Source organism: Nycticebus coucang, chromosome 6 (assembly GCF_027406575.1).
Source record: "Nycticebus coucang isolate mNycCou1 chromosome 6, mNycCou1.pri, whole genome shotgun sequence".
NCBI lineage: Eukaryota > Metazoa > Chordata > Mammalia > Primates > Lorisidae > Nycticebus > Nycticebus coucang.
In genome coordinates this window covers 7313300-7336913 of record NC_069785.1, presented here as the reverse complement: position 1 = coordinate 7336913, position 23614 = coordinate 7313300, and the positions used below count along the sequence as shown (strand labels likewise).

The window sequence follows — 23614 nt, the reverse complement described above, 5'->3', positions numbered from 1 at the left end:
ACTTAAAATTTAGATATTTCTGTGTAAAAAAGTGAACCACAGAAAGTTAAAGGGAAAATTGTGAAGTACGAACAAAAAACAAACTAGAAGGGATATTTGTAATATTTTTAACAGAGAGATCAGGGCAAAAATCTTTAAGAACTCAGAACATCAGTAAAAGAGAGATAAATAATCTAATAGAAAAGTGAACAAAGAACATGGGTGAACATGTCATATAAGAAATATAATAATAAGCAAAAAGTATTTTAAAAAGATGTTCAAATTTATAGCTTATTAAAGAAATTGGGAACAAAAGTAAGTTGTTACTTACCAGATAAAAATATTATAATGACCAATGTGTGCGAGGCTGTAACAATATAATAGGTGAGAGTATAAATTAGTATAATCTCACTCATAATAATCTCTCTCATAGTAGAATCTCACTATGTTGCCCTTGGTAGAGTGCTGTTCACGCCACAGCTCACAGCAACCTCAAACTTTTGGGCTTAAGCGATTCTCCTGCCTCAGCCTCTCAAGTAGCTGGGACTACAGTTGCCCGCCACCACACCCACCTATTTTTTTGTTGTTGTTGTTATTATTGTTTGGCAGGCCCAGGCCATGTTCGAACCTGCCAGCCCCAGTGTCTGTGGCCGGCACCATGCCCACGGAGCTATGGGAGACCTCATTTACATATTTTTAACAAATACTTATGCCTTAAAGTTTGAAAAGACATATACCAAATTACCACTATTTCTTATTACCGGGGCACAAGATTATAGAAGAGCTGTCCTTTTAAAAACAATATTTTTAAAGTTACTGAATGTTTTGTAACCGAAATGTTTCTTATGATCACAAAAACCGTAAGAATATTTACATTTTGGGAAAAATAAATTATGTCTTGCAAAAATGGCCCATGTTACTCTGGAGCCTTCTAGACTGCTGAAGAGTGGCGTCCTTGTACCTTCTGAATCGAACCTCTTCACATCTAACATGTGGTTATGTTTTTATTTTATAAGAATAGATAGTATTTGTTTAAAGTCTTTATAGATTTATTATGGGTCTGACACAGTTTGCACACATTTATTGCTAATAGCTAGTGTTTTCAGGGGAAGATGATGTTTTGGAAAATTTTGTAACGAGTAGACCAAAGTGAACAACACAATAACCAAACCCAAAACATCCCTGGGGAAATTAGCTTAAAACACAGAATCAACCATGAAACAACACTAAAAAGTTCTAGACATGAAAATAAATTGTGTTGAAAAACCGAGGAAGGATGTTGATTAGCCAATAAGAAGGATGCCAAGAATGTGTTGTAAATTAACTGTGAAATGACTTTTATTCTCACTCTGTGGCTGGGTGGAGTGGACATTAAATGGAAAGAAATTGTTTACATTCATCCAAAAATTTAAAAATGTTTTTAAATACTCATGTAGGTGAAAGTAGTAAAATGAACCTTTGTGTTTTGTTTTGTTTTGTTTTTGAGTAGTGAAGGCAATTTTTTCTTCAAAACTGTTAAACTGTTTAACCCAGTACCTAGTTTTAATTTTTTTCCCGCTTGCCACAGGATTCCTATTAATGGAGAAAGTCCGAAGCACCGGTCATGGCATACTTTAACCCCAATTGCTGATGATAAGCTTTTCCTATTTGGTGGACTAAGTGCAGATAATATTCCCTTAAGTAAGTTGATTAAAATTTACCCTACAATTATCATCTCATCCTTTTTTCCTAATTGTATTTCATCCTTATGGTGAAGTAAATCTTCTTGTTTTACTGGTCTACCTTAATCCCCAGCTGAGTCTGGAGTAAGAATTAGGGGGCCTCTTTGCTTTTGTCCTGTTGGGTCTACATGTTCTCCTGTTGGGGAGAGGAAAGGCGATGGACTCTGGGTAAAATAGAGCCCCTTTCCTCTCCTATGCTGTGTGGTTTTCAGCCTGACTTTTTTTTTTTTTTTTGTAGAGACAGAGTCTCACTTTATGGCCCTCAGTAGTGTGCCGTGGCATCACACAGCTCACAGAAACCTCCAACTCCTGGGCTTAAGCGATTCTCTTGCCTCAGCCTCCCGAGTAGCTGGGACTACAGGCGCCCGCCACAACGCCCAGCTATTTTTTGGTTGCAGTTCAGCCGGGACCGGGTTTGAACCCGCCACCCTCGGTATATGGGGCTGACACCCTACCGACTGAGCCACAGGCGCCGCCCTCAGCCTGACTTTTGATCCAAGATGCTTATACTGTAGGCTGAGATAGTGATGGCTACAGCAGACTTTCCTTGAAGGCTCTGGAAATATAATGTGGGAAGGCAAGTCACTTCTCTTTTTGCTCCAGAATTATAATAAAGAATAGCTCTTGGCTAGATTTTTTTCAAACTCCTGTCACTGCTGGTCTTAATGGCTATGGGTTTTAGAATGCAGTTTTTCTTTAAGCAGTAAAATCATGGTGTCAGGTTAGATAAACGACCAAGAACATCCCCTTCTTGGTTTAGCATGTTAAATGTTTTATATTTTTTAACTCATAAATTTTCTATGGGTAAACATGTTTTCATTAAAAACCCTTAGATACCATTAAAACCATTCCTATAACTGTAGCTGGGGTTTGGAAGCAACTGTTTATTTTTCCACAAAAGCTGATTGTCAACTATATATTGACAGTCCGCTGGCCACCACACACTCCAGAGCTGGAGGGAGAAAAAGCGTTTCCTCGCAGGGGGATGTTGTTACTCTTGCAGATTATTATTAGGCCTCTTCCACTTGTGAGATTTTTAGTTAAAAGAGATTTGGAGTGTAATAAAAAAATCTGTACATTTTGCTAGGGGTTAATATCATCTCTTCATAATTCAGGTGTTTTTAATTCCTGGTTGCTATTTTCGGTTATTAACTTATGGGATATTAAATGTGCTCTTAGTTTAGTCAGTTTCCTCTCTTACAGATTCAGTGTTAGATTTGGTCACGTGAGTATGAGATAATCCCAAGAAATTATTTTTATTTGCATTGGCAGTGATAATGACATTGTGGTTATGTGAAAAATGCCCAATTTTTTTTTTTTTAGTAATGCATACTGAAGTATGTATGGGGAAAATGATAGGAGATCTTGGATTTAAAAGCTTTAGCTATGAAGATGACCAAAAGATAAATGGAGCACATGGAAAAATCTTGATAGTTGTTGAATCTGGGATATGTGGAGGTTCATTGTCATGGTCACTCTACTTTTGTGCATGTTTGAAAATCTTATAATAAAATATGCACACCCGGGGCAGTGCTTATGGCTCATTGGGTAGGGCGCTGGCCCCATATACAGAGGGTGGCGGGTTTGAACCCCACCCTGGCCAAACTGCAACAAAAAAATAGCCGGGCGTTATGGCGGGCGCCTATAGTCCAGTTACTCGGGCGGCTGAGGCAAGAGAATCGCCTAAACCCAGGAGTTAGAGGTTGCTGTGAGCTGTAATGCCATAGCACTCTACCGAGGGCGACAAAGTGAGACTGTGTCTCTAAAAAAAGGAAATAAATAAAGATTAAAAAAATAAAATATGCACACACAGAAAACATAGTCATTTAAATGTAACATGATAAATTTTGGGGGGGAGACTTAAAGTTACATCCCAAAAACCTAATCTTAATGTCTGAACTGTCATAATATTGCAGGTGATGGTTGGATTCACAATGTCGTAACAAATTGTTGGAAGCAACTTACACATTTACCAAAAACAAGACCTAGGTAAGTCTAGAAGTTGATAAATAGTAAAATAGTTAAGAATTTTTAAAGTATTAAAATATAGTACTGAATTTGCAATGTTGCCTTTGAAGCCATAAACCCTCAGGAAGGCTGCCTTTCAAATAAGCTTAATGTTACTTAAACAATAGAATTATCATTTTATTTATATCAGATTGTTATAAATTATCTATGTATTTTTAACTCACATTTGTGTATTTGAAAATGTTAGGTAAATGCATAATCTTGCCTAATAAACATGAAGACTAAGATAATTTAAAGCATCATATAATGTTAATCTTTAAAATGTTAATATTTTTAACAAGTAGATGAGAATGGTTTTTTTTTTATATTATTAAATCATAGCAGTGTACATTAATGCGATCATGGGGCACCATATACCGGTTTTATAGACCATCGGACACATTTTCATCACACTGGTTAACATAGCCTTCCTGGCATTTTCTTAGTTATTGTGTTAAGACATTTACATTCTACATTTACTAAGTTTCACATGTGCCCTTGTAAGATGCACCGCAGGTGTAATCCCACCAATCACCCTTTTCCGCCTTCCCCCTAGAATGGGTTTTTTTTTTTTTTTTTTTTGGCCGGGGCTAGGTTTGAACCTGCCACCTCCGGCATATGGGACCGGCGCCCTACTCCTTGAGCCACAGGCGCCGCCCGGGGTGTTTTTGTTTTGTTTTTTTTTAATAGTAATTTGTTTTTAGAAGAAGTTTAAAGTTATTTAATGAGGAAATTTGCTTTCATGTTGATCCAGTAGATTTGAACTTACTGTCTTTCTTTATTAATTATATGATATGGCCAGGCGTGGAGGCTCATGCCTGTAATCCCAGCACTCTGAGAGACCAAGACAGGAGGATTGCTTGAGGCTAGGTATTCGAGACCAGCTTGAGCAAGAGGAGACCCCGTCTCTACAAAAATACAAAAATTAGCCGGGCATGGTGGCACATGCCTGTGGTGTCAGCTACTTGGGAAGCTGAGGCACAGGTGTTTGAGGTTGCTGTGAGCTATGATGCTATGGCACTCTAGCCTAGGCAAAAGAGCAAGACCCTGTCTGAAAAAAAAAATTGTATGATGTATTCATTAATGTAAATTTTTTAAAAAAGAAAATGTATCAGTTTTACGGTATATAATAGGATAAAAAATTGTAGAAACAATATACTATTAGACTACCAAGAAAATCACATTAGTACTATAGTTCTTATTTTTTTAATTTGATTGAATAGTATAATAAAATATCTTCATAGGAAATTCAGATTCTTTCCATTATAATCATTACAGTCAGAAATAGATTTAATTCCCTTTCATGTCATGTATTTCAGATTTTTTTCTATAGGTTATTTAAGCTACTAGTATAAATATGATATGTATTTTGTTATGTAATAAATGACAAGTAATTTACTTGAGAAAAAGGCCTATAAATATGTATGTCTATGTTAATATTCAAATACATTTAGAGTTTATCATAATTACATATGTGATTATTTTATCTTCATGTATAAAACTTCGTTGGAATTTATTATTTTAACAATTCTGGTTATTTTGAAATTTTTCTTTAACTTAAGGAATTTTATATATCTTAATATAAAATTATATAGCTTAATATAAAATTAATATAAAATTGGGAGCCAATGTTCTAGTCCTTGCTCAGCTTCTACTTAGTTTCTTGGCTTTGAACAGTCACTTAAAGGAACTGAGCGATCATTTATTCATGTGTGAAATGAAAGAGTTGGACTAGATAACCTCTTAAGTATCTTCCAATTGTTTAATTGTATAAATTCATTAATTATAGACAAAGTGGTACTCAAAATGTTTAATTTTTAAATTGTTCCTATTTTATATTCTAATCCTTAATAAGTAATTAGAACAACACAACTATTATCAATAATTACTAGTTAGAACTAGAGCTATGTAAAGAGATTTCTTTTAATTCAGCTGATGTGTCATGTAAATAATATGCTTTATTAGAATGTTTAGGTGATAAGTTTAGAGCAGCTGTGAAAGGACATAAACTATCAGTCTGTAGAAAAGACATCAGGTTGCAAGCTAGATGTCACCAAAGTCAAGGCAGGAAAGGCTTGCCAGTGTTCTTCGAGGATGAAATCCAGGCCAGAGTTTCCCTCAGGCAGATAAGACAGAGGCAGATCTATCTCCAGGTATGAGGTGAGGAGGAGAACAGGTGGGGTACAGTGAGGGTAAGGAGAACATATATGTGTATGTGTGTGCTAATTTTATGAAAGTGACAGTTAACACCTATAAGCATTTTGTGCAAACTTTTCCAAATTGTATTTTGAAATGTAAGCTGCCCAATTCTCCTCTTAGAACTCTACATTTCTCAACCTCAGAACTATTGACATTCTGGACCAAAAAATTCTTTGTCATTAGAGTGTCCTATGTGTTGTAGGATGGTACAGCATCCCGGCCTTTACCTGATAGCCAGCACTACCACCTTCCCTTTCCCCAAGTTGTGGCAACCAAAAATGCCTCCACATACTGTCAGGTGTTTCCTTGGGAGACAGACTGCCCCTGGTTGAGAACCATTGTTTTACAGAGTAACTCTTCTCCAGGTCTCACCTTAGCTAATTCTGTGCTTGGTTGAAAAGCCATATCTGTGGCTATCAGCAAGGACTCTTTTTGTGTGTGTCTGTAAAAGACATCAGATACAATGTTGGCATATAGACCCTTCAGTTCTGTTTAGAGTCTAAGAATATTGCCAAGGTTACACATAGCCTTCTCTCCAGGAGATTAATCTATTCCTTCCCTTACAAATGGGCATTCACTATATTCTGTCTCCTTTACCCAGGCCTTTTTCCAGTCCCTATCTAATCTAATCTAATTTGGATTCTTGCTGAAGATGTATATCAATTTATATCTTACCATATAAGATGGAGAATTGGGCACAGTATTTCCTGAACAACATTTCTAAATGATTCACTTCTACCCTGGGTCACAAGTGAATTTGTTGTTGAATGTGTGCATGATTGGGGGAAAGTATTTGGTTTAACAAATTGTACATAATGCCATTGCTTATACTTATAGAACTTAAGAAAAAGGGATAAATGTACTAAATATAAGTTATATGCTAATAATATACGTGATGATGTATAATTATTTTGAGCATCTATTGCTTAGCAATTTGGTATATTAAGAAAAGTAATCAGCCAATGGCTCACACCTGTAATCCCAGCACTCTGGGAGGCTGAGGTGGGTGGATCACCTGAGCTCACAAGTTCAAGACCAGCCTGAGCAACAGCAAGACCCCCACCCCTAAAAATAGCTAGGCATTGTGGCAGGTGCCTCTAGTCTCGGTTACTGGGGAGGCTGAGGCAAGAGGATCACTTTAGCCCAAGAGTTTGAGGTTGCTGTGAGCTTTGATGGCGCATCACTGTACCGAGGGTAACAAAGTGAGACTCTGTCTCAAAATAAAAGAAAAGTAATCTCACAGTCAAAGCAACAACTTTGTAAAATCCTTAATTTATCCTCTAAAATTGAGAAATTTACATGAACTTTTTTTGAGAGTTAGAGTCTCTGGAAATATTGAAATTAATAAAACCATAAAATTATTGAAACCGGTAGATGAACAACTATACTCCCACATGAGAGAAAAACACAGCTACATTCAAATGTGGGGGGAGTGAGGGGGCAAGGAGGAAGAGGGAGGGGGGCTGGTGAGCTACCACCTAACAGGCACAATGTAAGGGTATACATCACACCTCCTAGGTGAAGGGCTCAACTACAACTTGGACTACAACTAGCTAACAAATGCAAAGAGTGTAACCTAATTGTTTGTACCCTTCTATCAATCTGAAATTTAAAAAAACTCATTATTTGTAGAGAATGTGAAATTGGAAGTAGAGATGACCTATCAGACCATTTCCAAAAGAACATTAGATGCCCGATTCCTTTATTAATAATTTTTATGTTTAATCCTTGATTGAATTATTTGATATTTGTGTGTGTGTGTGTGTGTGTGTTTGCTTTGTTAGTCAAAAGCTTTTGAGCACCTACAAGGTATAAAATGCCATATAAAAGAGAAGCATAAACTCAGGTTCTCCAAGGTCTGGTGGTGTGCTGGCAATCAGTTAGCAGCCCTCTCCAGAGGGGAGAAAGAAAACTTTAGTTCATAGCCATTGCTGATCTCCAAGTTGTACTCCCATCATGGCCAATGTCAAGCTATGGCCACGATGTCACTGAACATGGAAAGACTCACAGCAGACTTTGAGCAGCCAGCGGCAGTTTCTGGCCATAGCACCTCCTGATCTTCTTAGATAGCTAGAAGACACGTCACACAGTTAAAGTGCTATACAGAGCAGCTTATTTCCAAAATACATAAAACGAACACATAAATATTGAAGGGAGCTGAACAGAGGTGGTAACAAAACCAGTTTGGGTGGGTATTTGAAATTTGAGCTGTTTTTAAGGCCCTGAGAGAATGATTTATTATTCGAAGCACAAGGAACAGTGAACAAAAGCCTAGAGCAGCCGTTCTTAACCTGTGGGTCACGACCCTTTTGGACTGTATTAAAGGGTTGCGGCATTAGGAAGGTTGATAACCACTGGTCTAGAGGTGGATACAAGATTTTCTCTTGGGAGAAGCAAAGAAATGAACTTGGTTTAAGTAGAGGGCTTCTTTGGGTGGGAAAGACAGCTACCGGTAGCACAGATGCTAATAAGAAAATTACAGTGATTAAAAATTATACTTGGAAAATATTAGTTATTAGTTGTGTGTAGTTGGGAGACACTAGAGACAGAAGAACTGGGGACATACTCTGGAATTACCTCCCCAGAGTGATGAGTGGTGTGACCACAGAAATGTGAAGGGAGCACCAAATTGGGTTTTTCAGGTAACAGGGAGCAGAGAGCAGGGAAGAAAGAGGCAAAAACAGTGAGAACATTAACATGGGAGATGGTAGCAGAGAGCTGGGAAAGTGTCTGTTTCAGCAGTGAGGTGATCAGTTGCATTTTAATTTACTTCATTCCAGGGATAATAGGTATAAGATAAAGAGGTTAGGAAAAGGTTGTGGGATATAACAGAAAGAATTATTAAGAGTCATTATTAATTGAAGTGATATGATTTTTAATTAATTCTAGAGGAGTCTTTACAATCTAACTCCTTTGAGGATACAAGGTTTAAGTTCAATCATGCCTCTTTAGAAATAGATTAAATTTTAAAGTGCAATTTAGAATTGATGTGCATGTAAAGTACAGTTCCTTCCCTGATAGTATTTCACTCTGTTTATAATTTTCAATTATAGGTTATGGCACACAGCCTGTTTGGGAAAAGAAAATGAAATAATGGTATTTGGTGGGAGCAAAGATGATTTACTTTCCTTGGATACAGTAAGAAAATCTTATATCTAAACATTTCTTGTGAATAATTGTGTTATTGAAACTAAATGGCTATTCAGCAAGCATGCTGATATTCCAAAATGGCATGAAGTGTTACTCTGTGGCACGAATTATCTTCATAATAAGTGGCTTTTACATGCATGAAGCATTTCAGGATATTTTGGATTTATAAATCAAAATAGGCCTATTAATTTCATTAGTCAAATTATTAAGAAGAGCTTTTAAAGGATGACTTTTCCTTTCCTTTTCTCTTTGAGCTGCACCATAATATGGATATCTATAATTTTATTGAATGAAAATAGTATGTATAATATTTGATACATAAAAGCATATTTATAATGTAGATGCTAAGCCTAATAATAAATACCCATGAAATTTGCCAACTAATATAAGAACTAGGACATCCTCAACACAGTTTAAGCTACCTGTTATTCCTTCTGAATCTGACCTGCTAGCTTCTTCCCTCAAGAAGAAACTACTTTGTAGAAATCTTTGAAGTGTATTTTCTTTTTATTTTATGCACTTTTTGCATTTGAGTTTAAAACTTTTCAGTTTTAAAAATCTGACAAAACGAAGGTCAAAAGAGTGAGTGAGTAGTATTTGGAGAGTATTATTCTTACGCTCATAGCACCGTGGGAGATTCAGAGAAGGGAGGCCATATCTGAATGCTATGTGAGAAGCCCGGAGTTCAGGAACGATTGCACTGGGTAGCACGGGGCCCTGGAGAATGGCAGGATGCTGGCGGTCAGAGGTGGCCCCCGGGGAAGACTGACTGCCTTCACCTGTTCAGGAGCAGGTATCTCCAGACCCATGAGACAGGAGGGTGGCTTCTCTCCAGGGAATTTGGAAAGGCTGCCAACTTAAATCTTATGTATATTGAATGTTTAGAGCTTTCTTCAGTTGAGAATTCAGTGCTTTATTAAAAGATTAAAATTATAACTTTGCATTTATTCTAAAAGCAAATCTCGTGGTTTGTCTTTTCTTACTTGGCACTGGAAACCTTGATTTAGCATACAAAGTTTATCAGTAAAAGAAGAATTCTGATTAAAATTGTGACTAAAACTTATAAAATTATAAAAACCTATTTGAGATGATTAGAGAAATCTTCTGTGATTCCTACCACATTAACTTTCAGATGAGATGCATTGTTCAAAAAGTCTTCCAGATTTTGATTTTCAAATTAAGAATTCCCAGAGAAACCTGGGACCACTTGGAAAAGGGAAACAGAATAAAGAAGAAGTTGTATTTATTTTATTTTGTGTGTGTGCTTTTTTATTTTTTTTTATTATTTATTTATTTATTTATTCCAAAGGTCACTTTTTTTTTTTTGCAGTTTTTGGCTGGGGCTGGGTTTGAACCCACCACCTCTGGTATATGGGGCCAGCGCCCTACTCCTTTGAGCCACAGGCACTGCCCCCAAAGGTCACTTTTTAATTACTTTATAAAGGGTCCATTATGTAAACAAAGCTATACTCCATGAGGAAGTTTTATTTTATTTTATTTTTGAGACAGAGTCTCACTGTGTTAGAGTGCGGTGGCATCATAGCTCACAGCAACCTCAAACTTTTGGGTTTAAACAATTCTCTTGCCTCCACCTCCCACGTAGCTGGGACTACAGGCACCCACCAAAATGCCCAGCTATTTTTTGTCGCAGTTGTTGTTGTTTAGCTGGCCCAGGCCGAATTCAAACCCGCCACCCTTGGTGTATGTGGCTGGTGCTGTAACCACTGTACTATGGGTGCTGAGCCGAAAGGACATTTTAAAATAGAGTTATTTGAAAGAAAAAGTTCGGCTTCAAAAACCCAAAAATTGAAACGCCACTACTGTTATGATTTTTTTAAGCCAAAACTTTTAAAGGCATACTGTTAGCATTTTTAACTCATAGTTCTCAGAGAAGAGCATGTTTCTGGTTTTTTAATTTGCAATTTTGTAGGCTATTGATTAGGTAAAAGTTTAGTCATTGAAAATTGGTAACCACTAACCCAGTGTTTGTGGATAGCAGGTGTACTGACACACCCATGTATGTCTGTGTAAGTAAATGCCTGTGTGTGTGTACACTTGTGTGTGTCAACAGGTAGTGAGATTTATTTGCTGCCTCATACAATTTCTTTTACATTTAGGAAATAAAAATATTCAATTATTAATATACTATTATTTATATTAAAAATCCTGATAAGATCTTTTTATGTTGAATAGGGTCACTGTAATGATTTACTGATCTTTCAGACACAGCCTTATTCACTACTCAGGTAAGCAAATGTATTTAATATTTTTACATATATGCTATGAATATATAATAATTTCTCCTTTGGGGAAGTATTATATATAAAATACTATAAATAGTTATAGTATTTTCAGGTAGTTTATGACTTGAATTGGAGAAAATATTTACATCTTTCCAAGAGTAAAATCAAATTTATAATTGTGAACCTTTTACCACTGTGATTTTTAATATTAAAATACATAATGCCTTCACATTTTTGTTTTATTTATAAAATTACATTTAGTTGGGCGGTGCCTGTGGCTCAGTCGGTAGGGCGCCGGCCCCATATACCGAGGGTGGCGGGTTCAAGCTCAGCCCCGGCCAAACTGCAACCAAGAAATAGCCGGGCATTGTGGCGGGCGCCTGTGGTCCCAGCTACTTGGGAGGCTGAGGCGGGAGAATCGCTTGGGCCCACGAGTTGGAGGTTGCTGTGAGCTGTGTGAGGCCACGGCACTCTACCCAGGGCCATGAAGTGAGACTCTGTCTCTACCAAAAAAAAAAAATAAATAAAATTACATTTAGTTCATATGGTAATATTATACCTACTGTATTTCTTTAATTCTAAGACTGCTTTTTTTATATTTAACTTTTTAGAAATTAGAATAATAGATATATAATAAGTATGTTATATTCGGTCATCTCTCAGTACCTGAGGAGGGTGGTTTCAGAACAGCCCTTCCCCGACAGATTCCAAAGACTGTGGATGCCCAAGTCCTTGGCATGAAATGGTGTGGTATTTGCACGTAACCTGTGCACAACCTCCATGTGCTATAAATCGTCCCTAGATTATTCATAATAACTAGTACAATTTAAATGCTACGTAAATAGTTGTTATGCTGTATCATCTAGGGAATAATGAGAAAAAAAAGTCTGTGCCTGCTGGGTACAGATGCTGCCATCATAGGCCTAATTGCAGTGGATGGAATCCACAGAGGAGGGACCCACAGGGTGGAGGACTGGCCACAGACCCACATCCCAAAGCTGTTACTGAGTTGGCGGTATGACTTACACTGTGTTCACTCATGTGCGCCTGCTCTGTAGGGAGTCTATACAAAGTTTACTGTGGGGAAAGCCCCTGTTTCTGCCCGTGAGAGTTGGGAAGAAGGATTTGAGAGAAGCAGAAGTTGCCTAATGAGCAAGTGTGAGAATTTTATGCAGTGGGAATAACGTGGGTAAAGGCAGACAAGAGACAGAGAATATGAGCGAGAGGACATGTGTGTTTTAAAGAATATTTACTGGAAGTCCAGACGTTTTACACATCGAATCACTTGAAAACCAGTGGACTAGCTCACTCTGGACTTTCCTGAAGTCTTATCTGCTCCTTCTTTTAGCACAGTAGTTCTCAAACTTATCTGCATGTTAGATTCTTAGGGGAAGCTTTAGAAAATACCAATGGCTGTATTCTGTCCCCACATATTATATTTTAATTATTCTAGAGTGTGGCCTGAACCCTGAAATTTTTTTTTTTAATTTATTGTTGGGGATTCATTGAGGATACAAGAAGCCAGGCTACACTGATTGCATTTGTTAGGTAAAGTCCCTCTTACAATTGTGTCTTGCCCCCAAAAGGTGTGGCACACACCAAGGCCCCAACCCCCTCCCTTCTTCCCTCGCTCTGCTCTTCCTTTCCCCACCCCTCCCTCCTTCTTTCTCTCTCTGCTCTCCCCTTCCCCCACCCCCACTATGTCATTAATTATCCTCATATCAAAATTGAGTACATAAGATTCGTGCTCTTCCATTCTTGTGATGCTTTACTAAGAATAATGTGTTCCACTTCCAACCATGTTAATACAAAGGCTGCAAAGTCTCCATCCTTTTTGAACCCTGAAATTTTTTAAAGATGCCATGCTAACTCTCATGTACAGGACCAGTTTGGAAAGTTTTGCTGTAATGACTTATAATGCCCTGTATTGTTTCTTAACTTTTCTTATGAATATAAACTGATTGCAAGTTCCTCAAATGCAGGGATCAGGAAATGCTTGAGTGCCTACATGGGCAGGCAGTATACTATGAAACGACAAGGTGGGGCCTTTCCTGTAAATTACTAATAATATAAAAAGTGGACTAGGCATTGTGGCGGGTGCCTGTAGTCCCAGCTACTCGGGAGGCTGAGGCAAGAGAATTGCTTAAGCCCAAGAGTTTGAGGTTACTGTGAGCTGTGACACCATGACACTCAACTGAAGGCGACATAGTGAGACTCTGTCTCAAAAAAGAATTTTCCATGAACAAGCTTTGTAAGTGTTTAAGTATAAAGATATATATATATAAGAGTGTGCTGTGTTCTGGAAATTGAATTCCTGAGAATTGGATGATACGTATGAGGTGGAAAGTTGCAAGAAATAAAGCTAAATGGGAAATCAGAAGCCACATGTCATATAGGGCCTCTGTCCTCAGGCAAAGGAGTTTACAGTATCTGGAAGATTATGAACCACTGAAACATTCGGGGCAGGGGAATGAGATGATTATACTATTATCAGTTAGAAAATTCCTCTGTCAACAGAGTGGATGAAAAACAACGGGACACATGATTAGGTAAGGTAAGGAAGTGGATAAAGAGACTAGTGTGGTAGTCTAGGAACAAAGTGAGTGTCTGATCAGTGTCTGATCTGTTGGTTGGGGCTGGGAAAGAAAGGAAGAGAGAAGGATGTAAGAGGTAAATGGGGTTTTACCTAACCCTAACCCTAACCCTATAGTTGAATAGGTGCCAAGGGAAAGGAGAGAGAAGGATTAATGGGGGGCGGGGGTGTGTGGAAAGGGGACCAGCTCCAAGATGGGGAGGGTAGAAATGGTGAATTTGGACATAATTGAACATTAAGAGCTTATGAGGGGGCTGCACCTGTGGCACAGTGAGTAGGGCGCCGGCCCCATATACCGAGGGTGGCGGGTTCAAACCCAGCCCTGGCTGAACTGCAACCAAAAAATAGCCGGGGGTTGTGGCGCACTCCTGTAGTCCCAGCTCGGGAGGCTGAGGCAGGAGAATCGCTTAAGCCCAAGAGCTAGAATTTGCTGTGAGTCCTGTGACATCGTGGCACTCTATCGAAGGCAGTAAAGTGAGACTCTGTCTCTACAAGAAAAAAAAGAGCTTATGGGGCTTCTAGAGGAGATATCCATTAGTTAAATGCATGGACGGGGATCTGGGCTAGACATAAAATTTAAGAAGCACTGGAAAAATAAAAAAAGAATCACTGGAAAATTAATGAGCAGGGGTTAGTTCTGGCCAGGAAGAGTTTTAAGAGTAAGAAGGAATAGGGCGGCACCTGTGGCTCAAGGAGTAGGGTGTCGGCCCCGTATACCAGAGGTGGCAGGTTCAAACCTAGCCCCAGCCAAAAACCAAAAAAAAAAAAAGAAGAGTAAGAAGGAATAACAGAGCATTAGGAAAAGCAGGCAGAAGAAAAAGAGGCAGCAAGCAAGTGACCAGAGAAGTTGAAGGTGAGCCAGGAGCTAGGGGTAGTGCTGAAACAGAGAGGAGAGAACTGAGGAAGACGGAAAGGCTACTGTAAAGCAGTCTCAGAGTATTTGGGTTGGAAAACACTATGGAGGGCCAGGCACAGTGCTCAAGTCTGTAATCTCAGTACTTTGGGAGGTTCAGGTGGGAGGGTTCATTGAGGCCAGGAGTTTGAGACCAGCCTGAGCAACATAGTGAAACCACATCTCTATAAAAGATTAGAAAACTCAGCCAGGTGTGGTGGTACGCCTGTAGTCCAGCTACACTGAAGGCTGAGGTCAGAGTTCCCAGGCTTCAGTGAGCCATGATCACACCACTGTACTCCGGTCTGGGGGACAAGAGAGAGACTTTGTCTCAAGAAAAAACAAAAAGAGAGAGTGAGGAAGGATGGAAGAAAAAAGAGGAAGAAAGAAAGAGAGAGCCGGGCAAGGTGGCTCGCACCTGTACTCCTAGCACTCTGGGAAGCTGAGGGAGGAGGCAGGTAGATTGCCTGAGTTCACAGGTTCAAGACCACCCTGAGCAAGAGCAAAACCGCATCTCTAAAAAAAAAAAAAAAGCCAGGCATTGTGTCTGGAGCCTATTGTCCCAGCTACTCTGGAGGCTGAGGCAAGGGGATTGCTTGAGCCCAAGAGTTTGAGGTTGCTGTGAGATAGGACCCCACAGCACTCTACCAGGGTGACAAAGTGAGACTCTGTCTCAAAAAAAAAAAAAGAAGAAGAAAGAAAAGGGAGGGAAGGAAGAAAGAACAGAGAGAGAAAGGGAAGAAGGAAAGGAGGGAGAGAAAAGGAAGGGGAAGGGAAAGCATTGTGGAGTTAATACTAGGAAATAGGAAGGTGGAGGTGGGAGCCAGGATGGCCCCTGGGGAGGAGCACTCGCGAGGGAGCAGCACCCACCAAGGGAGGAGCACTTGCGGAGGGAGCAGAGCCCACGAAGGAAGGAGCACTCGCGGAGGGAGCAGAGCCCACCAAGGGAGCAGAGCCCACCGAGGGAGGAGCACTCGCGGAGGGAGCAGAGCCCACCAAGGGAGCAGAGCCCACCAAGGGAGGAGCACTCGCGGAGGGAGCAGAGCCCACCGAGGGAGGAGCACTCGCGGAGGGAGCAGAGCCCACCGAGGGAGGAGCACTCGCGGAGGGAGCAGAGCCCACCGAGGGAGGAGCACTCGCGGAGGGAGCAGAGCCCACCGAGGGAGGAGCACTCGCGGAGGGAGCAGAGCCCACCGAGGGAGCAGAGCCCACCGAGGGAGGAGCACTTGCGGAGGGAGCAGAGCCCACCGAGGGAGGAGCACTCGCGGAGGGAGCAGAGCCCACCGAGGGAGCAGAGCCCACCGAGGGAGCAGAGCCCACCGAGGGAGGAGCAGTCGCGGAGGGAGCAGAGCCCACCGAGGGAGCAGAGCCCACCGAGGGAGCAGAGCCCACCGAGGGAGGAGCAGTCGCGGAGGGAGCAGAGCCCACCGAGGGAGGAGCACTCGCGGAGGGAGCAGAGCCCGCGGAGGGAGCAGAGCCCACCGAGGGAGGAGCACTCGCGGAGGGAGCAGAGCCCACCGAGGGAGCAGAGCCCACCGAGGGAGGAGCACTCGCGGAGGGAGCAGAGCCCACCGAGGGAGGAGCACTCGCGGAGGGAGCAGAGCCCACCGAGGGAGCAGAGCCCACCGAGGGAGGAGCACTCGCGGAGGGAGCAGAGCCCACCGAGGGAGCAGAGCCCACCGAGGGAGGAGCACTCGCGGAGGGAGCAGAGCCCACCGAGGGAGCAGAGCCCACCGAGGGAGGAGCAGTCGCGGAGGGAGCAGAGCCCACCGAGGGAGCAGAGCCCACCGAGGGAGGAGCACTCGCGGAGGGAGGGGCCGTCTACCTGTTTGTGTGCTAAGGGAAGTCACTGGGAAGTGAGTTGTCAGAAACACCAGAACACACAGAGAAAACTGAGTCTTGAGATGTATTTTAGCAACCGGGGTTTTAAATTAGCCCTTGATTGGAGGAGGGTTCTTTTCTTTTGAAATAGTGGAGAAAGAAGGAAGAATGGACACAAGAACAGAAAACTTGTTGGAGCAGGGGCACTGAGAAGATTTTTGTTGAGAGCGAGGTCATCTGAGGAGAAAAAAGAGAGGCAAAGATACGAAGAGCCGTGAAAACGTGTGAATCAGCTGCTGCAGTGACTGCTGACGGGACTGCGAGCGTCGCTGAGACAGGACCTAGTCCGCACGCGGTGGCGCCGCGTCTTCCCAGCAGCAGGACTCGGCCAGTGGCAGGGACAAACAGGGGAGGACTGGCTGGATTGACTGGCCGGGAAGACGCCAAACAGGGACAGTGGAGAGGGGGATTAAAGTTACGGCGAGAGACTGAAGTGCATACGGACGAGGCTGGGTAGGAAAGGACGTACAAACTGGAAGGATCCGAGGAGTTAGTGCAAGTGCACACTTAAGTAAATGCAGTGCAAGAATTACACGGGTAATAGCTTGTGGTCCACCGGGAGGGTGTGGGAGTCTGAGATTCAGAGGTGGGACTGCCCTGGAGAGAGGGGGTCACAAAGATGGAAAAGGGTTCTCCACTCAGGTGCGGATCGGTTGAGCACGGAGACTGTGGCGAGCGTCCCCAGTGACAGGGACAGGGAGAGTGAGCAGGTTGGTAGTGGCGCCGCCTGCGAGCGGCGGTGAGCGCCCAGGCGGCGTCTGGCGCTGGCTCCGGAGCTGAAATGGAGACACGCGGGATGAGCCCTCCTTTCTCGGTAGACTGCACTCAGCATAACTCGTAGATTTCAGAAAGTCAGAGGAAGCAGGGGTGTTTGGAGAACGTACCACAGGCGTTCCAAAGAGCCCAAAAGAGGGGTTAGGGAGGAAAGGCAAGCAATGACGGGGCGATAAAACAGTATAGAAATGAGAGAAGGGGAAATGACAGCCGGCTGGACAGACCTGTGTTGGAGGTGACACTCAGAGGGCCTCCAGTCTTAGGCTTCTTTGTATCACCACTGGTGCTAATACTGTCCTCTTCTCTGTGAATGGGTGTATGCCCTTTCCATGCTGACTGTATTTTGTACATTAAAACTTGACTATAGTGCTGTTTATTGAGGGAGGCCTGTTCACCATGACCAGTTGTCCAGCAGTTGTCCAGCATTTCCCACTTACTCTATCAAGACAATAGGAGAAAACAAAGATGAATAGTCCCTCTTCTCAGCCAGGCTGCTGCTCACACCTATACTCCCAGCAGTCTGGGAGGCCCAGGCGGAAGGATCGCTTGAGCTTGGGAGTTTAAGACCAGCCTGAGCAAGAGGAGACTGTCTCTACTAAAAATGGAGACATTTGCCAGGCGTTGTGGCAGGCACCTGTGGCGGGCGCCTGTAGTCCCAGCTCCTGGGCAGGTTGAGGCAAGAGAATCACTTAAGCCCAAGAGTTTGAGGTTACTGTAAGCTGTGATGCCACGGAACTCTACCGAGGGTGACATAGTGAGACTCTGTCACACACACACACAAACCCATACAAGAATTATTAACTATAAATATATAGTTAATTTTGGGTTCAAAATTAATAATTCTGTTATGTTTCATTTACAGGTCATGTCTTGATTGCATTGGTAAAAATGCTATCATTTTAGAAAGTCAGATATCTTTATTACCTCCAAAGCTTCTGCAACAAGTACTCAAAAAAATAACATTTTGGACTGCAACTAATCACCGAGAAGAACAAAGAATCCAAAAAGAAGAAACAGACAATAAATATCAGTGGATCAGTAGCAATTAAACTGTTATATACTCTATGTATTTAATATGTTTTAACATTTTAATTGGACTATACATATTACACTCCCAAATTTCAGACATTATTTAAAGGATAAAATTTGAAACAAAAATGGTCTGTTTAAGTGATTCTATGCCATGGGATATATGGAAAAAAGATGTGAATGCAGATTAAGTTATATTTGTAAACAAATTTCCTCTTAAGCTGCAGAGCAAATATTCTTTCTGAAAGTAAGTACAATTATAACAGATTTTAACTCAGTGTGTACTCTTTACTGGAAAGATTACACAAATTTGAGAATAACAAATTACCCCCAAGGACGCCAGAAAATTCCCAACAAAATACTAAATATTAACTTTCAAAAAGAATAAATTTTCTCACATCATTTTGAAACTACCTAAGCTTCTCCTTAAATAACTTGGTTATTAAATAACTTCTTCGTAAATAACTAATATAGCTCACCAAATATTACAAAATAGGCAAACACATGGTATTAAATACTAAACTCCTTCCCTATTAGCACTTAGTATTCTTAGGCATGATTGCAACTTTTCCTCAGTTTTATGTGAGCAGGGCAACGAATGACTTCAGTTGTCTTCTGTTACTTCTAAATTGTTAGTTTGTCCATTATATATATAAAGAACATGTTTTCAAATATATGAAGTGAAAGTTTATTTATCATAAAGGCTTTAAATATTGAGAAACAGTATATTTATTAACTCTCGAGACATGTTGAAATATGCTTTGTGGCTTGGCATCTGCAAGCAGCTAAGGCGCCAGCCACATACACCGAGGCTGTTGGAACCCAGCCCAGCCCACCAAATGACAATGACAACTACAACCAAATAATAGCCAGGTGTTGTGGTGGGCACCTGTAATCTCAGCTACTTGGGAGGCTGAGGCAAGAGGATCGCTTAAGCCCAAGAGTTTGCAGTTGCTGTGAGCTGTGACGCCACAGCACTCTATCCAGGGCGACAGCTTGAGACTGTCTCAAAAAAGAAAAGAAAAAAGAAATATGTTTTGCCTTGGAAGAGTGCTTCTCAGTAATTTTTGTAAGTAATGAAATGTGGTTATCTAGTAATTTGACTTTATAGAAATTCTTCGTTTTGGCCCACACCGTTCTACAAAGTTGATGCTCAAGACACGAAGATGTTGAAAATCTACTGTCTTCTCTTTTTTTTAGCATTACTATCTACACAGAACTGGAACACTGTATCTATATATAACTTGGTACTTTTGCCATAATCAAGACATTTTTCTTATCACAATCATGCCCTTCCACTGAATTCTTAATTACAATTAATGACTAAAAAGCTTGATATATTATTCTCCATAATATCACCGTAAAAAGGCTGGATGTGGTGGCACGCCTATAATCCAAGCACTCTGGAAGGCCAAGGCGGGTGGATTGCCTGAGCTCATGGGTTCAAGACCAGCCTGAGCAAGTGTCATTTCTAAAAAATAGCCAGATGTTACAGTGGGGCCCTGTAGTCAGTCCCAGCTACTTGGGAGGCTGAGACAAGAGAATCACTTGAGCCCAGGAGTTTGAGGTTACAGTGTGCTATGAGGTCACGGCACTCTACTGAGGGCAACAAAGCGAGACATTGTCTCAAAAAAAAAAAAAAACACCATAAAAGTTATCTCTGAAATTTAAAATGTTATAAAAAGTATATTTCTACATTGAATATACATAATTTGGGATGGGCACGGTTGCTCTTTGGGAAACTGAGGGTGGATCACTTGAGCTCAGGAATTCAAGACCAGCCTGAGCAAGAGCGAGATCATCCTTATTAAAAATAGAAAAACTAGACAGGCGTTATGGCCTTTGCCTATAGTCCCACCTACTTGGAAGTCTGAGGCAGGAGGATCATTTGAGCCAAGAGTGTGAGGTTGCTGTGAGCGGATGCCATGGCACTCAATCCCAGGGTGACTGAATGAGACTCTGTCTCAAAAAAAAAAGAAAGAAAGAAAGAAAAATATATGTAAATAATTTGTAATTAAAGTCATAGTAGTTCATAGTATTTCATTAAATTTTGGAGATATATTTCATATATGCGTACTGTATTTTGGATGTGTAAAGCTTCTATTTATGTATTGAAATATTTTTTGTATTTATTGTATAAGGTATACAGAATTACTGTTTTCATTATTGTCAGTGTGAACCAGCCATTAGAGTTGATTGTGCAAAAAATATTTCAGTGTAAGTTTTCATTTTTTCTTATCTTTAGGTTGCATAACAGATTTAGAAAATGGATATCCCAAGTAATATACATCTTAGAAGTAATCGTTTTATTTGTATGAACTTCAGTATGAACCTTTTACATTTAACGCAAAAATATACCAAAACCTACTGAGTGGAATGAACATCTTTCAAAGAGGCTTCTTCAGGCTAGTGGCTCACGCCTGTAATCCCAGCACTCTGGGAGGCCAAGGTGGGTGGATTGCCTGTGCTCATGGGTTCAAGGCCAGCCTGAGCAAGAGCAAGACCCTGTCTCTAAAAATAGCCTGGCACTGTGGCAGGCACCTGTAGTCCCAGCTACTTGGGAGGCTGAGGCAAGAGAATTGCTTGAGCCCAAGGGTTTGAGGTTGCTGTGAGCTTTGATGCCAGAGCACTCTACCGAGGGTGACAAAGCAAAACTCTGTTGAGGCTCCTTCAGCCACCTAAAAGATCACCTGTTTTTAAATGGTTTGTTTGAAACATTAAGAGTTGGATTAGCCCTCTCAAAAAACACACTTGTACTTGGACTTGAAGAGAATGAAAATCTATATATTATATAATCTATAGCACAAAAAATGGGCACTATTCTTATTGGACTTAATATACTGTGCTCTTTCAACAGATTAAGTGTCCTGAGGTAGCCTTGTAGTGGGAATGGCAGGGAATTTCAATTTTACCTTCAGTTTCCAAAATTCAGTTGAAACTGGGGCTTTCCTACTATTAGAAGATAAAGAAATTTTAGGAGCTAGAAAAATCCAGTTTTGAAATTCCATAGGCTGAGCACTCATTCCTTCCAACCAGCTAATAGGTACGAGCAATTGTGCTGTTGACCTCTGCAGTGTATAGGAGCTAGACAAAGACAGGCTCATAATTTTACCTCTGAACTCTTCCTTACTGAATTTATTTGTGGAAGATGTTTCTAGAAGGGTTTATGGTTTTGTTCATGTGGTTCACAAAATGGGTGTGCAGTCTGGCTCTCAAAAGGAATTTCAGATATTCTTAAGAGTTGTCAGGAAGAATTAAGAATTCCTTAAAATCAAACTTAATTTTTTTCCAAATAGTATCTTTGCATAAACATCTTTTTTAAAAAATATCAGGCTCTTGCATCTAGAAACTTAAGAATATTTTTTAATATTTAGGACTTTGTACATACTGTCAGCTCACACACGAATGCATTATTTTTATGTACATATGAGAGAAATAATATAAAGTAACTCAGTAAGATAGAATAACTTTAAGGGTAGTGCATGTTGTTGACAAAATTTAGATTTTATAACATTTGGAAGGAAAAGAAGCAATTTTAAGGAACAGGTACTCCCCCCTGCTCACCTTTTTTGATGCCTATTTTTCCACTATACTTATGTAATTCTATTGGAATTTCCAGTTTGATGAAGTTGCTATACAGTCTTGTATAGAACTTTTTTGAAAGTCACTCATATCCATCGTTTACAGTAGAGTTCATTCCTGGTGCTATGTGTTCAATATGTTTTTCTCACATATGACATGTGTCCACCATTGTAGTATCATGCAAAATAGTTTCACTGCCCCAAAAAACCTCTGTTTATTCCTCCATCCCCTCTAACTCCTGGCAACCACTGATCTTTTTACTGTTTAAATGGTGTTGCCTTTTCCAGAATGTCCTGTGGTTGCAATCATACAATATGCAGCCTTTTCAGATAGGCTTCATAGCTTAGTGGTAAACATTGAAGTTTCCTCCATGGCTCTCATGGCTTGACAGCTCATTTCTTTTCAGTGCTGCATAACATCCCACTGTCTGGATATGCTGCAGTTTATCCATTCCTGCTGAAGGATGTCTCAGTTGCTTCCAAGTCTTGGCAATTATGAATAAAGCTGCTATGAAGACCCATGTGCAGGTTTTATATGGACATAGTTTTCAGTTCATTTGGATAAATACCAAGAAGCAAAATTGTGGGATCATATGGTAAGAGTATGTTTAGTTTGGTAAGAAACCATCAGCTTCTCTTCCAAAGTGGCTATAATCTGCTTCCCCACCAGCAGTGAAGAGTTCCTGTTGCTTCACAGCCTTGCTGGAATGTGGTGTCATCGGTGCTGATGATTTTGACCATTCTACTATCTGTATAGTGAAATCTTATGGTTTTAAATTTGTGATGCCCTAGTGACATATGTCACACGCTGATTTGCCACCTGCATATTGTCTTTGGTGAGGTGTCTGTTCAAGTCCTTACCCTATTTTTCAGTCAGGTTGTTCATTTTTTTATTGAAATGCTTTGTATATTTGTAGATAACAGTCCTTTATAAGATGCGACTTTTGCAAATATTTTCTATCAGTCTGTGGCTCATCTTCTCATTCCTTTGACATTGTCTTTCAAGAGCAAAAGTAAAAATAAAATCATAAGAAACTTCATAAAAATATTTTAATGAACTTCATCTTACCAATTATTTATTTAATGGGCTGTGCTTTGATGTTGTATCTAAAAAATCACTACCCATTCAAGGTTATCCAGGTTTCTTCCTGTTGTCTTCTAGAAATGTTATAGTTTTGTGTTTTACATATAGGTCTGTGACCCATTTTGAGTCAATTTTTGTGGAGGATATAAGGTTTTTGGATTCTTAATCTTGTATGTGAATGTCCAGTTGTTCCAGCACCATTTGTTAAAAAGACTGTCTTTGCTTAATTATTATTGCCTTTGTTCCTTTGTCAAAGATCAGTTGACTATTTTCAGGTGGGTTTATTTCTGGGGTTTCTATTCTGCTCTATTTGTCTATGTTTTTGCCAATACTATGCTCTTGATTACTGTTATTTTACACCAAGTCTTAAAGGTGGGTAGTGACAGTCCTCTGACTTTGTTCTTCTCAGATTGAGTTGGCTAGTCTGGATTTCTTACCTTTTCATATAAACTTTAGAGTAAGTTTGTTGATATGTACAAAA

General features: G+C 40.4%; 1 protein-coding gene across 6 annotated transcripts in view; it reads left to right on the top strand.

The window, feature by feature from the left end:
* The window catches only part of KLHDC1 (kelch domain containing 1), a 47809-nt gene extending 24646 nt beyond the window's left edge, over positions 1-23163 (top strand). The window contains exons 10-16 of one of the 6 annotated variants that reach the window (XM_053594356.1): positions 1547-1659; positions 3617-3689; positions 8960-9044; positions 11250-11302; positions 18302-18715; positions 20714-20917; positions 22457-23107. In XM_053594356.1, coding sequence (XP_053450331.1) covers positions 1547-1659; positions 3617-3689; positions 8960-9044; positions 11250-11302; positions 18302-18488 — 511 coding nt within the window. In that variant the 3' untranslated portion in view covers positions 18489-18715; positions 20714-20917; positions 22457-23107. Of the gene's footprint in view, positions 1-1546; positions 1660-3616; positions 3690-8959; positions 9045-11249; positions 11303-18301; positions 20918-22456 lie in introns of all 6 variants that reach the window. The other 5 variants (XM_053594357.1, XM_053594355.1, XM_053594358.1 and 2 more) reach the window with 5 other exon arrangements.
* Positions 23164-23614: the final 451 nt, after the last annotated feature.